Source organism: Drosophila hydei, unplaced genomic scaffold (assembly GCF_003285905.1).
Source record: "Drosophila hydei strain 15085-1641.00,03,60 unplaced genomic scaffold, DhydRS2 tig00008122-arrow-pilon, whole genome shotgun sequence".
NCBI classification, from domain to species: Eukaryota; Metazoa; Arthropoda; class Insecta; order Diptera; family Drosophilidae; genus Drosophila; species Drosophila hydei.
In genome coordinates this window covers 6,151,140-6,169,251 of record NW_022045833.1, presented here as the reverse complement: position 1 = coordinate 6,169,251, position 18,112 = coordinate 6,151,140, and the positions used below count along the sequence as shown (strand labels likewise).

At 46.9% G+C, this 18,112-nt stretch overlaps 1 protein-coding gene across 1 annotated transcript; it reads right to left on the bottom strand.

The window, feature by feature from the left end:
* Positions 1 to 639: 639 nt before the first annotated feature.
* On the bottom strand, positions 640 to 18,042 carry LOC111603554 (midasin). The gene is made up of 13 exons (XM_023321191.2): positions 17,860 to 18,042; positions 17,583 to 17,800; positions 16,543 to 17,524; positions 16,322 to 16,485; positions 11,066 to 16,262; positions 10,840 to 10,999; positions 8,952 to 10,783; positions 2,666 to 8,893; positions 2,484 to 2,610; positions 1,949 to 2,414; positions 1,784 to 1,889; positions 1,039 to 1,722; positions 640 to 978 (listed from the first exon to the last, which is right to left on the bottom strand). The coding sequence occupies exons 1-13, from the start codon at positions 17,974 to 17,976 to the stop codon at positions 802 to 804; spliced, it is 16,458 nt and encodes a 5,485-aa protein (XP_023176959.2). The 5' UTR covers positions 17,977 to 18,042; the 3' UTR covers positions 640 to 801.
* Positions 18,043 to 18,112: the final 70 nt, after the last annotated feature.

The window sequence follows — 18,112 nt, the reverse complement described above, 5'->3', positions numbered from 1 at the left end:
CTTTCAGGATGTACATAAAGCCGCACACAAACTTGATCGAATAGAACAATTGCATACTTTTTCTTGCGGCATTCCAAATTTTGATTGCATACTTTTGGGGCTGGACATTAATTAGCAAAAGGCGAGCGAGCCGCAAATATGCGATGAAACTCGACCAAAATACCAGGCGAGCAGAAACAACCAGAACAATGCTTTATTTTCTGCAAAATATATCATATAATTTCATAGTATATTTTCAGGCTGTGCATAATAAAACAATTGCATACTTTTTCTTGTGGCACACAAATTAGGACTCCAAATTTGAATTGCATACTTTTGGGGCTGGACATTTATTAGCTAGCAACAGGTAAGCGAGCCGCAAATTTGCGATGAAACTCGACCAAAATACCAGGCGAACAGAAACGAACAGAATAATACTTTTTTCCCTGCATATTTCTTTGCTGAATTATTACAAGGTCGAACATGAGAACAGAGCGAATTTTATTTGCCAACGAATAAAATACAATATTTTTGAATTGTGAATTTAATTCGCTTTATTATGCTATACAAATAAGTAAAGTATACCATAAATTAATCTTTTATCACAAGGCTTGGTAGCGCACCACTGCCTAGTTTGAACTATTTCTTGAAGATGATACTCTGCCGGCTGATTTAAGCTCGGAAAACAATAAATGTTAATATATGATTTATTTAGCTTAAGCATAACATTATAAAGAATCAAATTTTTCAAAAGTTTATAAAAAAAAATAAGTTTTAGTACGTGTTGTTACCTACTTACTATGTACAAAATAATAAGCTACGCTATTCGCTATTGACTAATTCAAACCACTGTCTCATAGCTTCGCTGAGCACTAGAGGCAATTGATTAAGGTCTCGGACAATAACATAATATGGAAATGGAAAGCTATCCAAATATGAATTGATTTTCACCGAGCCATCCGCATTGACCTCGACGTGTTGTATGTCCAGTATTGAATTCTGTAAAAGTAAAGAGTTAGTTATACATTCATTTCCATATCTAATGAGTAAACAGCTCACCTTATTGTCAGGGTTATCGATGATAATATATACAAGGAATATGCGCTGCAGCCGAGCTAGTTTAATGGCATTCTTTACTTTCTGATTGCCCTCACTGAATATATTTCGTCCATCGCTCAATACAAGCAACAGATTCTCAAAGAGGCCGTTATCACCACCCAAGCCACTCTCTTCGATATTAACGGTGCGTATAAAATCGAGCAGACCCGCAATTTTCGTTTTATCCTGATCGAAATTGAGAGCGCTTACCAAACGCGGTCCATCGAACTGCTCCGTATGATTTAGGATAATTTTCGGCGCCTCGCCAAACGACACAATGCTCAGGCGACCGCTTTCGAGCAGTGTCAAAGCCTGTGACACCAACGAGATAGCTTCCAAGGTCAATGTTTTGGAATTGTTATGGTGCATCGACTTGGAATCGTCAATGGCTATGGTTATCTTATAATCGCGCTGAGCGGGTTTTGTGCGTCGTAACCAGATTTTATCCTTTCGGAATTGTGAGGCTATGTATGGAATAATCTTCTTCATGTTAATGCGTCGTCCCGTGCGATAGTCGCCCTTGAGGCGGGTGCACTTCGTCGGTTCCAAAATGAGACGCAACTGCTCGCATAGTTCGCGAGCATTTTGCGTCATGCGATTGGAGATACTCGACCAGCTCTCATAATCCTCATGCTGTGGCAGAATCTGTGGGACAAAAGAAAAGGGGTTCGGCAATTGACCAATAGTGAACAAATATATTACTTACGGGATTCGCGCTGGTCAACTGTTGCTGATACATTTGTCTCAGCTCAATTTGCTCAGCTGTGCTTAGCTCCTGGGCCTGCAGGCTCTTCTCGAGCAGTAGCTCCGTGCTGCAAATAAATTACAATTAGTATATAAATTAAAATAGAGGTTTTCCTTATGGCATTACTTGCTGTGCGCTGTGGTTTCAGCGCTGCGAGGCACAGTCATTGTGGCCACCACTTCGCCCTCGATTTCCATTTGCTGCGGCTCTTCCACACGTTCCTTAGCTTGCTCCGTTTTGGAGGGTTTATCAGATTTCTGATCGGTTCTTTCGGAGCTCAGTTGCTCCAGTTGTGTATCATCCTGTTCTTGCGCTGCTGGCACATCCTCATCTGCCATTAGCTCATCTGCATTTTCGCCCTCTGCTTCGTCTTTAGGCTCTTCATCTTCTAGGTGTTTGATTTGCTTGGATTGTTCCTCTGTGGCATTATCCAAGGTAGTTTTATCGCTGTTCTTTGGCTCCTTGACATGCTGATACTCCTCCGCTTCGACGTTTTCATCCATTTGATCCTGCTGCTCGCTTTCCTTTTGCTTGGATTCTTTCATTTGATCAATTGTTTTCAGCTGCTTTAATTTGTTTTGCTCAGCTTCACCTAGGTGAAGTAAGGAAAATGTAAGTTTACTGCATTTTAGACTGGGAGCGCAATTAATGATAAGCTTACCTAAGGATCGTTCCTCATTTGTACGTCCTTGCTTGCGTTTCTCCTGTGTTTGCTTTTCATTTTTGCGCTCTTCCTGAGAGACAGTTTCCTTGGTCTCGGCTACGCCCTGATGACCACCATCATTTGTCTGTAAGGAAAAAGGGTTAGATATTGTAAAATATTCGAAGTGTTTTATAGCTTACATCATTTTCAGCCTGACCCACGCCATCCTTCTCTTCGCCCGTCTCCTGCTCGTCCATTTTCTGATCCTGCTTAATATCTTCTTCTTGCTGCTGCTGTTGCACCTGATCGGCTGAGCTATTCTGCTCCGTATCTGGAACAGATTGCACATTGTCTTCCTTGCTTGATTTATCCTTGGATTGCGAGTGCTGTTCTGGTTTCTCTTCGCGAGCCTCCGGCTCTGCGGGCGTCTCCTCTGGCTGCTCCTCTTCTTTATCCAATTCACCACGTGTTTGTGTCTCTGGTTCTGTGTTTTCTTGTTCTTCTTCAGCATTGTCATCTTCTTCTGCTTCATCTTTGCCCTTTTGTGTTTGCTCTTTCTCCGTGCCATCCTCCTCTGCATCTGAATCGCTGTCATCCGACATGGGCTGTTCCTCTTTCTTCTCCTCTTCGGCTTCATTCTCTTCTTCATCAGCTGGCTGCATGTTTTCCTTCATGGCGTCTATATCAAAGGGATTCTCGTCGTTTGGCTCATCGGCTTCGTTGTCATGCCCTTCGTCCACATTGTTCATATCACCCAAATCCATGTCCTCTGGCTCTGGTGGCTCTTCCAGTTCATTGTGCATGGCATTGGTTTGCTCTTCATCGACCTCTGGCTCCTTCATATCTTCAATATCCTTGGCCTGCTCCTTGCGTTTGTCCTCGCCACTAGGCTCGTTTGTAGCATCCAGGCCCTCTTTTTCGTGCTCATCCTTACCATCCTCTTTGGCAGCATCGTTCTTAGCGTCCAGATCATTGTGCTCATCCTTCTCATCTTTGCTGCCTTTGCCTTGATCCTCTTCATTCAAATCAGGTTCCTCTTCCTCGGGTTGCTTTTCCTCATCATCGCCCCAGATCTGATCGTCCAGCTTTTCGGCGCCCTCTTCCGTTTCGCCCATTTCTTTGTTCAACTCCTCTTCATTCTCGGATTCGCCACTGTCGTCTTCTTCGTTCTCTGGCTTCTCCACGTCCTGCATTTTCGCATCGAAATCATCGCTCATCTCGATGCCCTTCTCCTCCTTATTGTCGGGCTCCTCTTTGTCGCCCTCATCCTTGCGATCCTCTGGCCGCTTGGCATCATCTAGCTGATCCTCAGACTCGATTTTATCCGATGCATCATTCTCGCCGGTGCCATCCTCCAGACCAAAGCCCTCGCCATTCTTTGAGTCCTGCTTGGATTGACCCTCCTCATCCTGCATAAGATCCGGCGGCACACAGAAACCTTTGCTGCCGATTTCCACAAATGCGGTAAGCATAATGGACAACATCTTTGCGGAGACTCTGTGAGTGCCAAGCTGCTGCAGCAGCATGTAATCCGCCAGCAGTTGATATTGTTGAAGTATGGGCAGCAAGCCCACCGCTCGGCGCAAGCAAACCAATTTCTCCTGGCTGGGATTGGCGTGTTTCAGCACTAGCAGCACATTGGATAGCTTCGACAGAGTGCGAGGCAGGCTTAAAAGTTCCCAATTGGCATTCAGTTGGCCTGTCAAATGCTGCTTTAGATGCTGTTCCTTCAGCGCTTCTTGCTGTTCGGCTTCCTCCTGCCCTGGTTTCTTGCCGTGCTCTTTGTAGATCTTCTGGAGTGCCAGCAGAACGCCATGTGCAATGTTAGCCAGCTCTGTATCTACGTTGCTTAGATCGACAGGCTCTGCTTTGGCTTCGCAGACACCCGAGCTGCTCTCTAGCTGCTGGAGGAGCGCCAGCAGCGGCTGTGCCAGCGGCAAATGCTCCTCGTGACCCACGTCCAGCTGCTCCAGCGCCTGTCTAATATAATCGACAATCTTCTGATAGTTGCGCTGATAGTTAAGTAGTTTTTGGCCGTCCACAAACTCGGTGTGTGCATGCTCCAACTCACGCAGCAGCGCCTGACTGCCACGCAGAGCTAAGCCGCACAGCTCCAATAGTTCAGATTGATGCAGTGGCTTGCTGTGCAGCAGGACGCTATGCTCACTGAGGGGCTGCAGCGGCGCACAGTTCAGCAGCAGCTGCCACTGCTGGAGTACATATTGTATTTGACATAGTTTATGCTTCAGCTGCACACACTCATCTGCCTTGGGGCCGAAGCTCAGCTGCTCAATGTCCACCTCCACGGGCAGCACAATCTGCGCTACCTGCTGCAGCTGCTGCAATGCATTGCGCAGCTCGTGCAGCTGAATGGTGGAGTTGGACAGCTGCTCACGTTGCTGCTGCACGTGAAGAAACAGATCCACGGCAAAGCCCTTGATGCGTTCAATGTTGGGCGGGCCAAGCTCCGAAAGAGGCGTCAACATAATATTCTGCAGCAGCTTCAGCTTAAATACGCTCTTCATGTAATACAAATCCAGATGCTGATTGAGCTGGCGCCAGCTTCCGTGCAGCTGAGGCAACATGGCCTTAATGCTGAACGGTGGCAGTTGGAAGTTCTCAAACTCACCACGCAGCGTGAGCTCCATCAGCCCACTTCTATAGCTCAAGCCCAGTCGGGCGAGCAGCTTGAAGAGATCTATCAAAGCTTTGCGTTTCTGCTGCAGTATTTGTTTGGCCTGCAGCTTTTGCTGGGGTCGCTCCTTGCTGCGATCCACATTCAGATTGCGCAGATGCTCGCAACGTTCCAATTGCACAGCCACTACTTCATCCAACTCTTCTAGGAGCGTGCCATAGCTAGCCTGATTGAGCGTCTGTCGGACAATGTTGCGCGCAGTGCCAAAATGTTTGCCAAGCTGTTGAAGCAGAGGCAAAGCATCAGATGCCATCTCCTTCACTTGATACTTCTCGCGCAGCTGTTCGGGTGCTACAAAGTGCTGAGCATCCATCAAATAGGGCGTTGTCTTGTTCTTTAGTTTGCCGTTCTCCATGCTGTAATCCTTAACAGTGGCATCCTTGGGCTGGAACACCTCGCTGATCTTCTGCTCGAGCAGCAGTCGGTATTCCTTGAGGAACTTGTTCAGATTGCGATGCACATTGGCCACATTGTTGCGCATGCTGAAGTAGCTCAGATCCTTGTTGTAGCTCTGTATCTTAACAAACTCTCTCAGCTTCTTTTCAATGGGAGCACGTCGTGCTTTCACCGTCTCGGCGACCTCCTGTTTAAACTGCTCAAAGTACAGCTGCAAATTGTGCAGAGCAGCTATGAGCGGCTGTAGTTTCATGCGCTTGCCCACACGCTCCAGATTATGCAAATACATCTCGAAGCCATGCAGCAGCTGCAGTCGCACGTGGAAATCTCCATAGCAAGCGGCCTCGACGAACTGTCGCAGTGTTCGTATCAGTTCTGGAAGCTCCACTTCGGTCTGCAGCAGATTGTAGATGAAGAACCAATAGCGATATCCTTGCAGCTCTACTTGCTGTCCCGTTTGATTGAGGCAATTGCGCCAATGCTGCAGCTCGAGCTTTGTCCAGCGTTGCACGAACTCCGCTACCTCAATCTCCTCTGTGACCAAATTGTTATTCTTGTGAGCCACCTCGTTCCACAAAGCCACCTTCTGACGCAACAGCTGGAAGCCTGTATTGAAGCGCACCACAGACGCATTGGCGGGCAGCTTCCGTATGCGTGAGATGACCAGCTTAATGTCCGCCAGGCCTGCATGTTCCGGATAGAGTTCCAGCTGCGCCAGCACTCGCTGCTCTATGCGCTCCATCACATTCAGGCAACCATTCACCTCTGTTATATTGGAGTCCTTGTAGTAGTCATAGGCAGCAGGCGATGCCTGTTGCTCCTCCAGCTCCAAGTCTTTCAACTGCCTCTGCTGCAGCGCCAGCGCAAAGCTCAGCGCATTGTATACGCTGCCATCGAGTGTGGCGCCCAGCGCAGTCTTGTAGTGTCCATGCAGCTGAGCAAAGACTTGGAGACGCGCCTGGTAGGGCTGTATAAGTTGCAGGTGCTTCTGCTCCTGTTGTTGCTGCTCCTTTTCCTGGTAGCTAACAGTTGTGTGCCTGATCATTACCTCGATGAAATTGCGTGCGAGAAAGACGTAATCTTGTTCGTTGACTATTTCCGCCAGCTTCGCCTTCGTACTCGCCTTTTTATCCAGCTTGAGCACCTGCTCGAGCGTAGGCTGATCCACAAAGTCGGCATAGTCCTCGTCTAGGTTGGTGGGGAAATTCTGCTCAATCTCTTGCAGCTCGACAAGCTCCTCATCCTCTATGCCACCTAAGGTTTTAGTTTTGTATAGACTCTCCTCCTCGGCGCGTTGATCCTTTCGACGCTGCTCCTCCTGCTGCCAGGTGCGATTGCAAATGCTTAATGCATCATCGTAAGCAGTGAAAATCGTTTCATCAATGCTCGAGGCGATGGAGATAAAGTTGCGCAGCTCGCAAAGCTTGGCCTTGAGCAAGCGGAAATATTCGTGTTCGCTGTGTGGCAGCTTGGCCAGCAGCCCATAGACATGGCTATTTCTAATTGCCAACGGACGCTGCGCAGGAAACTCAACCATCTGTGTGATTGTCTGCTCCAGTTTAAGTGCCTCTGGAGCACTTCCAGCCGTCAGCACTCGAGTAAACAGCTGCTTCAACTGCTCCAGTCCAAAACGCAGCTGGTTCACGGCGCATTTGATAGGCTGCACAAAGTCCTGATAGTAGGCAGCATAACGCAGCAGCGTGTGATGTACAAAGCGCTGCGCATTAGCCAACCACAGATCCAGTTTGTTCAATAGCTCGGCGCCGCGACGCATCTGCATCTCACCAGCCGCCTGTGGACCCGCAAAGTGCGACCAATTCTCCTTGATTGTAATAATTAATTTATGCAATGCAAGACAATCGCAGTTGGATTTCAAGAAGTGCATTAAATCCTGCACCAAGCTGGCGTACAGGCATTGCTCTGGTCGCAGGGCTAACTTTTGGTTGAGCTGTTGCTGTTGCTGCAGAAGTTGCTGCAGGCGCTGCTGCAGCTGCTCATAGATCTGTTGCCCAAAGTGCTTGTACTTCATGATGATCTTCATGAAATCATAGCTAGCGCTCAAATGCTGCAAACAATCTATATCCTCGGCAACATACAGATTCTTCAAGCGATTCTTCTCCACGGGATCGATAAGAGGTGCATGTGTAAGCACGCACAACTCCAGAGCGCCTATTAACGCATTACCTAGCGCAGCATTGAAGGAGTTGTCTAAACTTGATTGCGACTGCTTTGATTCCAGCTCCTGCAGCACTTGCTGCAATTGCTGTATGCAGCTTTCGAAGCCCGACTCCATTTGCTGCTGCTGTTGCTGCTGCACATGTTCCAATTCCTTGAGCAGCTGTTTGCCACTTTCTTCCACCAGCTCTAGATTGTTCTGCTCAGGACAGTGCCGGCGTCCTAACAGCTGTCCATTCTGCCAGAGCAGCTGTCGCGTTTGTTGCAGAGCTTGCCGCCAGGGCTGCAGCTCGCTGAGCGGCACTGCCAGCATCTGTCCATTGGACTGACAAAGCAGCGCTAAGAGTGCATTCGTCAAGGGCGCGCCTTGATAGCTATAGCGACACATCAGCTCCGTGTCGCTGGGCAACTGGGCGCAATCGAAGCGCGTGGCTAAATTCTCCAGCTGATAGCATTGCAGTGATTGACGATATTCCCGCTGATAGCTGCGCAGCGCCTTGTAGCAACTGCTGCCTGCCAATTGCTGCTGCAGTAACTCTGTAAGCTCCTCAGCATTCTGTTGCCCCTGTAGCACTAGTTGTAGCTCTTTCCAGGCGAGCATTACATTGGCGTGGGTCTTACTGCTCAGCGTATTGAGACACTGCCATAACTGTCCATTCAGCGTAAGCAGCTGCTCGCTGTAGAGCTGATTCACTTGCTCATCAGAATCTGAATGCAATGTTCGGCTTAGAGCACGTTCCATAAAGAAATCCCTCACGACGGATAACAGTAGTTGATAGGACTTCAATTCGCCCGCTTTCAAGTCAACTATGTGCTCATCGCTCGCCTCTTCCGGACCAACTTTGAGCAGCTGCTTAATTTGTGTTAGATCTATGTCTAGTTGCACTTCAGCTTCCGTGGCTGCTTGCTGCTGTTGCTCTTTAAGCTGCATTTCCAGTTTGAGCAGTGCCTCCTGCAGCTTTCCTTTGCAGCTTCCTGTCAGCTCGAACTGCTTTAGCTGGCAGCTGGGCATGTGTCTTTGCAGAAAAGTGCGCCATTTGTGTGCCTCATCTGAGTGCAGAGCCAGCCACTTGTGCACCCACAATTTGCTATCCATGTTGCCATACTGTGGCACCACATTCAACAGCTGCTGCATCTGCGCTAATTGTTCATGCAGTGTGATCTGAAAGAGTAGGAATATATATAAATATAGATTTACATAAGCTACTTAACAGACTCACCTGTTGCTCAAGATAATAAGGCTGAAATTGTGTAAATTGTTTGGCATACAATTTGCATATCACATTCATTGGCCGCTTGGTCTGCTGCACATAGGAGCTCAGCTGTTGCAGACTCTCACGCAGCTCATCATGCACCTCAAGCAGCTCAGGCCAGGCTTCTACTAACGCAGCTATGAGATGCTTCTGCAACCACTTGAAGTGCAGCACATGTTTGTGCATTAGCGGCGCATGCAGCTCATTATTTTGGAGCAGTTTCTGTTGAGCTGTGTTCAGCAAACGATTAAACCACTTAAGTTTAGTCAAAAACTGCGCATATTGGGGCAGCTCAAAGCGAGCAGAGCTCAAATGCTGCTGCAGCACTAGCTGAAGACTGTAGAGAAATCCGGCGAGCTGACTTAGAAAATCATTGCTATACTTGTCTGTGATCTTCTTCTCCTTCAAGGCCTGTGAATATTGCAGCGCATCCAAGTGTTGAAGTTTAGCTAAGGCTTTCTTAGGTATCTTTTCCAACAGTAGCTGGGCTAACAGAGCTGCACTGAGTGCCAAGGCAGCACCTGGCTTAGCATCACTCGCCTCCAGCTGCGTAGCATAGTCACGCAGACGTGGAAAGAGTTTCCGATGCCAAGGCAATTCCACTAGATTATTACGGAAATGTTTGCCCTGAAGCAACAGGCAGTCATATAGGCTAGTCGAGAGCTGCTGCAATTCTGTATCCTCCTCTAGGCATTGCTGCAGATACAGATGCCGCATTTCTAGCTCATCAAACGCGCAAACTTCATAGAGCATGTGAATAAAGTAACGTCTGAACTGCCGCACATTCAGCTGACTTAAATCCAGCGCTTCCATGTGCTGAAACAGTGATAGAAGCTGCTGCTTGGGCAGCTCCTCATCCTCATTGGAAGTCTGCAACAGTACCTTTAAGACAGCTGCTTGTAGTTTTATAAGCGTCAATTCATTCAGTTCATCTGTACGTAATATAACGTCATTCAGATAATCCAACTGCTGTACTTCATTCCCCTCGAAATTCTCTGTATGAGTGAGCACCACTTCACGCAGCTTGTTCTGGTAGTAGGACAGACCATAGCCCATTAAGTCCATACTGGCGGCGTACACATAAACCTCCATGGCAGCTACATATATAGCTCTCTTCAGTTCATATCCAATCCTTTTATAGGCAGCACTCAGGAAAGCGAATTGAGTCAGATGTGAGATGGTGTACGAATTAAATTCCGTAAGTTGAATTATGCCACGATGTATGCTGAGCATGCAGTCAATAGCTGCTATCTGCTGCACGCCTTGGCCATGGACGATAGCACGCATATCATCTATGCTATAGGCGTCCTTTGAAACGCTCAAAGACAGCTCCACGCAGCGGTTGCGCATGGCACGTGAGAGCTCGCCGTTCTTCGGATCCACAGTGAGAAAAGCGCGAAAATTTGGAGCTTTGCGAACCACCTCGGCGCTAGTCTGTGCACTGATGCCCTTCTCCGCAATCAAGAGACTTCCATTCGGCTCAAAGACGGGATTTAGGCGGTCCAGCACAGCTGAGGAGCACAAATTCACATGCTCCAACAAGATATACTGTCCACACTTTAAAGATGTAACAATGCGAGAATCCACCCACTCAAAGGAGCCGCCAGTATTAAGTGAATCTGCGGATTTGATGTAGGCTTGCAGTAGAGACAGCTGCGATTTGTAGTGCGGTAATTGATTGAAGAGTGGAACACGACATTTGCGTGGAGTTTGTGACAGTTTTAAGATGATTTGCTCCAGAGCAGACAAACGACGCTCGAACAGTTGCAGCTCCTCAGCAACAGTGTGTTGGGCGGTTTCTGAAAGAAGTTGCTTGTAGTAATTGACTTGAACAAGAGATGAGCTAGTGTCTCACCAGCGCTCAGTTTTAATAACTGATTGTACTTGCTCCAAGCAGCCCACAGCTGTTGCACAAAAGCATATTCCGTTTGCTGTATGAAAGCTGTTTGAGCTGCAACAAACACCAAACCCTGCACAGCCTTGTATATTTCCTCCAAATGACGATTTAAATCGATCTAAAGAGAGAAAGAAAACTTATTTAAGCCAGTTTTACTTTAATTGAGGTTACCAGCAAGTCTTACCTGTTGAAAACTGCCCGTCACAGAATCATCAATGTTATCCGAGTTGCAAACGCTGTTGGACAGCACACACAGAGCATCGATTAGCTTCGTCTTGCCACTATCCGTGGCACCACAGAGCAGTAGTGGCTTCTCCATATGCACCGTTTCGACAATTTGCTTGAGCAGCTGTCGCTGTGATCCCAGCAACAATGGAGCCTGTTCCTGGCGTTGAGTGGCAGCACCTAGAGGCAACTGCGATCGCTGCAGCACCACATCATTGAGGTAAACTTTATCCGCTGTCCAGTAGATGGCAACATCCTCAGCAATGTCATTCAGCTGTTCCGCATTGCAATTGAAGACGCTGGCGAAGGCGTTGCGTATGTAAAGCTTATCCTGATCGCAACGCATGCGCTGATAATAAACCAGTTGCATGCGCTCATAGAGCGTGAGTAGAAACTGTTGAAAGGCAACGTGGTAGCTGCTGGCTCCGGGCAGCATAAGATAGCCTGTCTCTGGATTGTGCAACAGATCACACCAGCGCAATATATCGCGCAAATTAAACTCAAAGGGACCACCCTTGTAGCCAAACTCCATGGAGGCAACGCCGCGATCCAGCAGCTCAGAGAAGCGCACCAAGCGCGCAGCCAAATCAAACTCCACTTCAGCAGCTTCCTGTTCTTTGTTAAGCTCAAAGAGATTTCCTTTGGGCAGCTGTTCCTGCTGCACTAGTTCTTCAAAGTATGTTCTGAGCTGTGCAAAGTATGTGGCATACTTCTTATTAACCACATGCAGCAAATCCTCTGTGCTTAACTTTCTCAGATAAACCTTGTTGAAACGATTGAGGAACGATTGCGGCAAGCCTTTGCGACCGCCGCCTTGCTTGAGCGGATTCTGACAAGCAAAAATTCGTGTGCTGCTCGTCAGATGGAAACTCTTGTTCAATTCCGGTATATAGACCTCGCCACGATGATCCAGCACTGCATTGAGACCCTCCAGCACAGATTGTGGCGCCAAATTCAACTCATCCAGCAATATCCATGTATTGGGCGCTTTGAGCGCAGCCAGCAGTGGACCATCGCGCCATATAAAGCTGCCCAATTGACTCTGGGCCTCAACGCGCTCCAGCAAATTATCTTCAGCTGGCAGATCAGTGCCAAAGAGATCTGCGAGATCTGTGTGCTCGCACAGATTAATGCGCACTATCTGATAGCCAATGGCATGTGCTATGCTCTCCACAATGGAAGTTTTGCCAACTCCAGGAGGACCCTCCAGTAGCACAGGCTTTTGCAGCGAGAGAGCAGACAGTAATCTGAATAAATTTTGCTTGGTTGTAGGCGCATCGAATAGGAAATTGGAATCGGCGGACATCAGACGCTCCGGATTGACAGCTATGTAAAAGGGACGTATGCCAAATTGTTGCTCATCCAGCTGCACCTGCTGGCCACGTTTCTCAGCCAACTGTGCGAATTCAAATTTCTCTGAGAGTATGACAGCTGCTTGTTGTATAGCATATTCGATAATTCTCGATTTTAGCTCCTCAATTTGCGCCTGCGACTCATGTGGCAACATTTCCAGAGCGTCCAGAAAGATGGTCTCCAGTCCAAAGATGGCCTGCTCCGCGAATGTCAAATGCGCATTGCTGACCATATAGTTGGCCCAGGCAAGTATATCACGCACCGAGAACTTGAATTTCTCATTGGAATCGCGTATGTAGAGTACAATTTCCACTAGATATTCTGCCATTTTGTGGGTATCCTTCAGAGAATTGGCCGCCATGCCACGCTGCATACAATTGTAGGCAATCTCTATGAGGTCTTCTTTGTTGTCCGAGGGCAAACACCAGATTTCGGTGAAACGATTGCGCAAAGCAGGTGAGAGTTCTTTCTTGCCGAAATCTCCACCTGGATTCATGGTGGCCAGAAACTGAAAGCCCGCTTTGGCCTGCACAACAAAGTCTTCATTCGTTTTGCAGTCGCCATCATCATTGGGAGTTACCAGCTGCTCCTCTACAACACCTCCTTTTTCAGCCAACAACACGCTACGTTCCGGCTCCAATATGCAGTTAAGTCGCTCCAGGACTGAATCTTCCGCCAGCGATATTTCATCTGCCATGAAATAGGAGCCCTCCTGCATGGCATAGATGAGCGGTCCATCTGCCCACTCGAATAGCTTTTGAGTATTATTATCCTGACCACGACAAGGACGTAAGCCACCCAGAAAATCCGCACCCTCCGTGTGCATATGACAATTCAGTATGCGCAGACGCACTTGAGCAATGCTCGCCAGCAGTTGACAGACCGTTGTCTTGCCACAGCCCGTGGGACCCACCAAAAGCACCGGCTCATCAAACTGTAGCGCCTTGGCCGTAAGCACTGCCATTCGTGTCATGTTCCGTGTCCAGACAATGTCTCCTCGCTGTTTAAAACTCTTAATCGCTTCCAATATATTTCGACTAACCGGGGAAGTTTCTCGCTGTGTATTTATATCGAAGAGCAGTTCCAAGTCGATGCGTTTCTTAAAGTTTCCATACAGCGTTTGCTCAATCAGCTGCAGTTCCTCGCCAGTGCGTACCTTGGCGGATAAGACCAGATAACCCTCCTCTATAAGATGTTGATTCCAATCATATTTCGTATCCAGCTGCAGTGCCTTGTCTGCTAGCGTATAGCGATTTCCCCAGCGGAAGAGATCACGCAACGTAAATACCTGCTTGGAGGTATTCTTCCGATGCTGCTGCAGCTGTGTCATGCACTGGACCATCTTTCGAGCGTATGAAGCTGGTATAAGGCAGCGTTGCTCCAATATAATTTCCAGCTCCGATCGTGGTATGTCCGCAAAGTGCAGTTCAATGAAACGATTCTTGAAGGCACGTGATAAGGTCTTACGACCACCATATAGACCAGGTGGATTCTGTGTGGCGAAGAGCATAAAATTGGGATGCGCTTTGACCAGCGTTTGTGTCTCTGCAATGTACAGCTCACGATTGTCATCGAGCACGCGATTCAAAGCTTCCAAAATGTCCGTCGAAGCCAAGTTCAGCTCATCCAAGATAATCCAATAGCCATGTCGCATTGCTTGAACCAACACACCTTCCCGGAAGCTCAGCTTGCCGTTAAGGTCCGCTGCATAGGTGCCTATATACTCCTGCAAGTCCGTATGCTCATGATTGTTGATGCGCAGGCAGCGATTGCCACTCTTCCGGGCAACAAAGTCTATAAGACTAGTCTTGCCAGCGCTGGTGGGTCCTTGCAGCAGTATAGGCAGCTTGCCAATGGAGATAATACGCGATAGATCCTGCAGATTCTTCTTGACGCTAGATGTCAATATATAATGCTCGCAAGATTGCAGCTCCAAGCTACCACGCTGTATCCAATAACCTTCAAATTGTAGATAGTTTTCGCCCAATTGGGGCAGGGATTGATTGAGCACAGCTTTCGGGTTCTGAAGCAATGCATTCCGTATGAGCAGCAAGACCATTTGATGTGACTCCGGATCCAGTTGAGTAAGGAAACTTAAGCAGAAGCTCTCATACAGATTACGCTCAATAGAACCACACAGATTCCGTGCGCATATGCGCAAACTACGACAGAGCGTGCGCAGAGAGTAGACAGGGCGGTTGCCAAGGCCATCATTGAGCTGCAGCTCGGAGAGGCGTCGCAAGGATTTATAAAGCTGGACAATGCTATGCACCGATTTGCGCTGAATGCCAGTATTGGCCAGATAATCACCCACGAGCAGTCCCAAGTCTGCATCTGTGGTCAGCTCATCGACGAAGAACTCTGTGAAGCGATTGCGAATGCCCACAGGCAAGTCCTTTTTACCAATATCCGTATTGGGATTCATACAGGCAAATATACGAAAATCTGGATGCCGCTTCACAGGCATAAAATCTCCACGTTCCAATAGCACAACCGAACCTTCCGGCTCAAGGATGGTAGACAGGCATTCGAGTGTCTCCGCCGATGCCAAATTGATTTCATCCAGCAGCACCCAATCACCATTGCTGATGCTATTGACCAAGGAGCCAGGTATAAAGGCAAACGATATATTTATGCTCTTGTCCAGCTGCATTTGCAATCGCTGCAGCTTCTCATGCAACGTTTGCCAGCGTGGCAGCAGAGGATTCGACTTATGCTCCGGTTTGCTAAACATGCTATTCGTGATACTCAACATTGTCCGTATAATCACACTGTGACGCCCATTATTAAAGTGTGTGGCAAAGATGCGCATAAATTGTTGATTCTTATCGACATTGAAGGTCTCTCCAAATAGATGCTCAAACTCATAGCGCAACGGGGCGAGCACATAGTTCAGCTCGACGGGTTTAAAGCCGCCCACTAGATCCGACACATCAGATTGATTATTCATATTAATAGCCACGAGCTTATGGTCGGTACGCTCTGCTAGATACTGCACAGAGGACGTTTTGCCTACACCCGTTTCGCCCACCAGAAGTACGGGCTCTGAGTGATTCACACAGACTGCTATGCGCTCCAATATGCAGCTGGCCAGGCGTGTAAAAGAAAAAGTAGCACGTTTTGCGGCCGGCTTCAAGATTGTCTTTTTGCTTTGCATTGTAAGCTTTTGTCTTTTAGTGCCATTTTGTGTTTCGTTTAGCTCCTCTTCCATAGTCATTGTTGGCAATAAAGCGCGTCCAATTTTAAAACTTTGCTTTCCAAATTCCACATCTGGTTTATATTCATTAGCAAAATGTTCACATCTCGATCTAATGATGCCCAACTTAGCGCCAATATTTGTTATCAAAGCTGTCTTCTCTTTGCTCTGTGGCAGATAGGAGCAGAAGACATCGACTGCATTTTGGAAGACAAAGTAAGCGCATTCAGCGCTTGTCACCGAAAATTGAGCATTTGCACGTTGACACAGCTTGACGAGATCCCGCGTGGATACCAAACGTCCTGAGTTGGACATGCTGGACAGTTCAACTTGTTCAAAAGGTAGCGCTACATACTTTTCAGTGGTATCTGCCTTATCTCCGCTCTCCTGTTGACGTAAATTATCAGCAACAGTGTGATCTCCACTGGAGAAGGTCAAGAAGACATCCACAATGCGATTTGCAACAGTTGCCAATTTAGCATAGTTAGTGCTAACAACTTTGCATAGCTCGTTGCGAGAAAGTGGTAAAATATTGATGGTATATAGATATTTCTCTAGTAGAGAGTATAGGGATTTTTGACTGGAATTATTGGACGATTTATTGGTTCTGGGAAATATAATGCAAAAGTTAAATACATTAATGATTTTAAGTTTAGCTTCACTTACCGCACTGTTACAAACAGTTGAAAGCCTGGCTCCACCTTGACACAATCTCTAAAACCAGGTACACTCAAGTAATTGCGCTCTAATAGACTGCTTAATATCGTATAAGTATCCTGTGTAGCAGCATCTAAATCCTCTAAAAGCAGCCAATAGCCATGCATGACAGCCTGAAAATTGACATTAATTAATATATATAGTAAATATTGATCTCTTTCAATTCCGACCTGTGTCAATACACCAGGCAACCAAACAAATTCGCCAGGCACATCTGTACAACGATATTGACCCAATAACATTTTACTATCCGTCTGATCGCCAAGCTGTATGCGTAAGAAACCATTTCGCTGTGCCAATCCATCGCCATCCTCTAGCACCATTAACTTCTCTAGCGGAATTTCATCTTCTACTTTTCTCTTTCCAGCGGCACTCTTTGGTGTCTTTTGTTTTTTTTTGGGTTTCAGTAGTTCCTCCTCTTGTGCTTGTTCACGGACTTCCAGTTCCTTGGGTTTGGGACAAATGCGCCCTGTTTTCCGTGCGAGGTATTCAATTAATGTGGTTTTGCCACAGCCAACTGGACCGGAGAGGCAAATGGGTTTTGCAGCAGCTACGCCTAGAGCAATGCTACGTAAATTTACACTCGTTGAATCCACTTTAACAATGCGATCGTAGCAGCCATCCGTTTCAGCATAGAACTTTTGATTATCCTCATTAAATATGGGCAGCAGCACGCCTTCCATGTCGATTACACTTTGATTGGCTTGATTTAGTTTTAACTTAATCTTTTGCTCTGGCAGATCGGGTAAGTTGGAGTTGGAGTTAACAAGTGTAGGCAACCGTTGCTGCTGCTCAAATAACATCTGCACAGCATTAGGTATTGCTGAACGTATGTTAAGATCATGCAGTTGCGTACTGGTCATATCTGATAGCAAGGCCAGAATGTGATTCATATAGAGCTGTGTTAGCGGACATGCTTTTTGTTTGTTCGTATAGTGGGCAAGGAATTGCGACCAATCCCAGAGCTCTCTGTAGTAGACTACATCGCTTTTTAGGAGCTGATAACAACATTTGATTAACTCCAAACCAGATGTTCGGTCTGTCGGTTCCATAGTGCCATTTGTATGCGTTCTTTTAGATTTCTTGATAGGCAGCTGCACCTGTATCTCCTCGAATGGTGCAGCCCGATTTCGAAAGTAGCTTTTGGCAAATCTGTAATACATATTTGTATTATTATATATATTGCATTAATATAGATTATGTCCCTTACCTCCTGGCAGCCACTGATAGCTGCAATAACTTAGCCAAAGCAATACATTCCGACCTATATTTCTCTGTTTGAACTGACGGATTTGAACGCAGTGACATGGTCAAAAGTAATAACAGGTGCTCTTCGAAGCTCAAAGCTAGAGGTAGCGTATAATCAGACGAAGTTAATTGTTCGCTAAGACTGTTAAACAATCGATCCACATCCTGTTCAGCATACAGCTTAACATAAAATAAAAACACGTTTTGAATGTTTTCTGATCAAGTAAAAATTAGCTTACCTTCTTCTTTAGGAACTTCTTTAAATTCAATGCAAACACATCATCCTGCTGTTCTTTCGCAATAAGCTGCAACAGCTGTTGAACGCTGCGTCGCAGCTTGTTAATATTTATGTCCATATTTTACTACTCGATTGCATTAAAACTAAATTTTATGCGCAACAATTCGAAACGAACAATGCGAATTTTTAAAACACGTGCAATGCAGTTGGTGCCCGGTTCAAGTGTGACCGCATTGGTCAGATATACCAAATAC

What these genes read in the sequence shown, in the direction of transcription:
- LOC111603554 (XM_023321191.2), bottom strand. Translation starts at nt 17,976, where the DNA reads ATGGACATAAATATTAACAAGCTGCGACGCAGCGTTCAACAGCTGTTG. An exon ending in AGAAGTTCCTAAAGAAGAAG is followed by an intron (nt 17,801 to 17,859) that starts GTAAGCTAATTT and finishes TTTTATGTTAAG; the next exon opens with CTGTATGCTGAACAGGATGT. An exon ending in TGGGTCAGGCTGAAAATGAT is followed by an intron (nt 2,611 to 2,665) that starts GTAAGCTATAAA and finishes TTTTCCTTACAG; the next exon opens with ACAAATGATGGTGGTCATCA.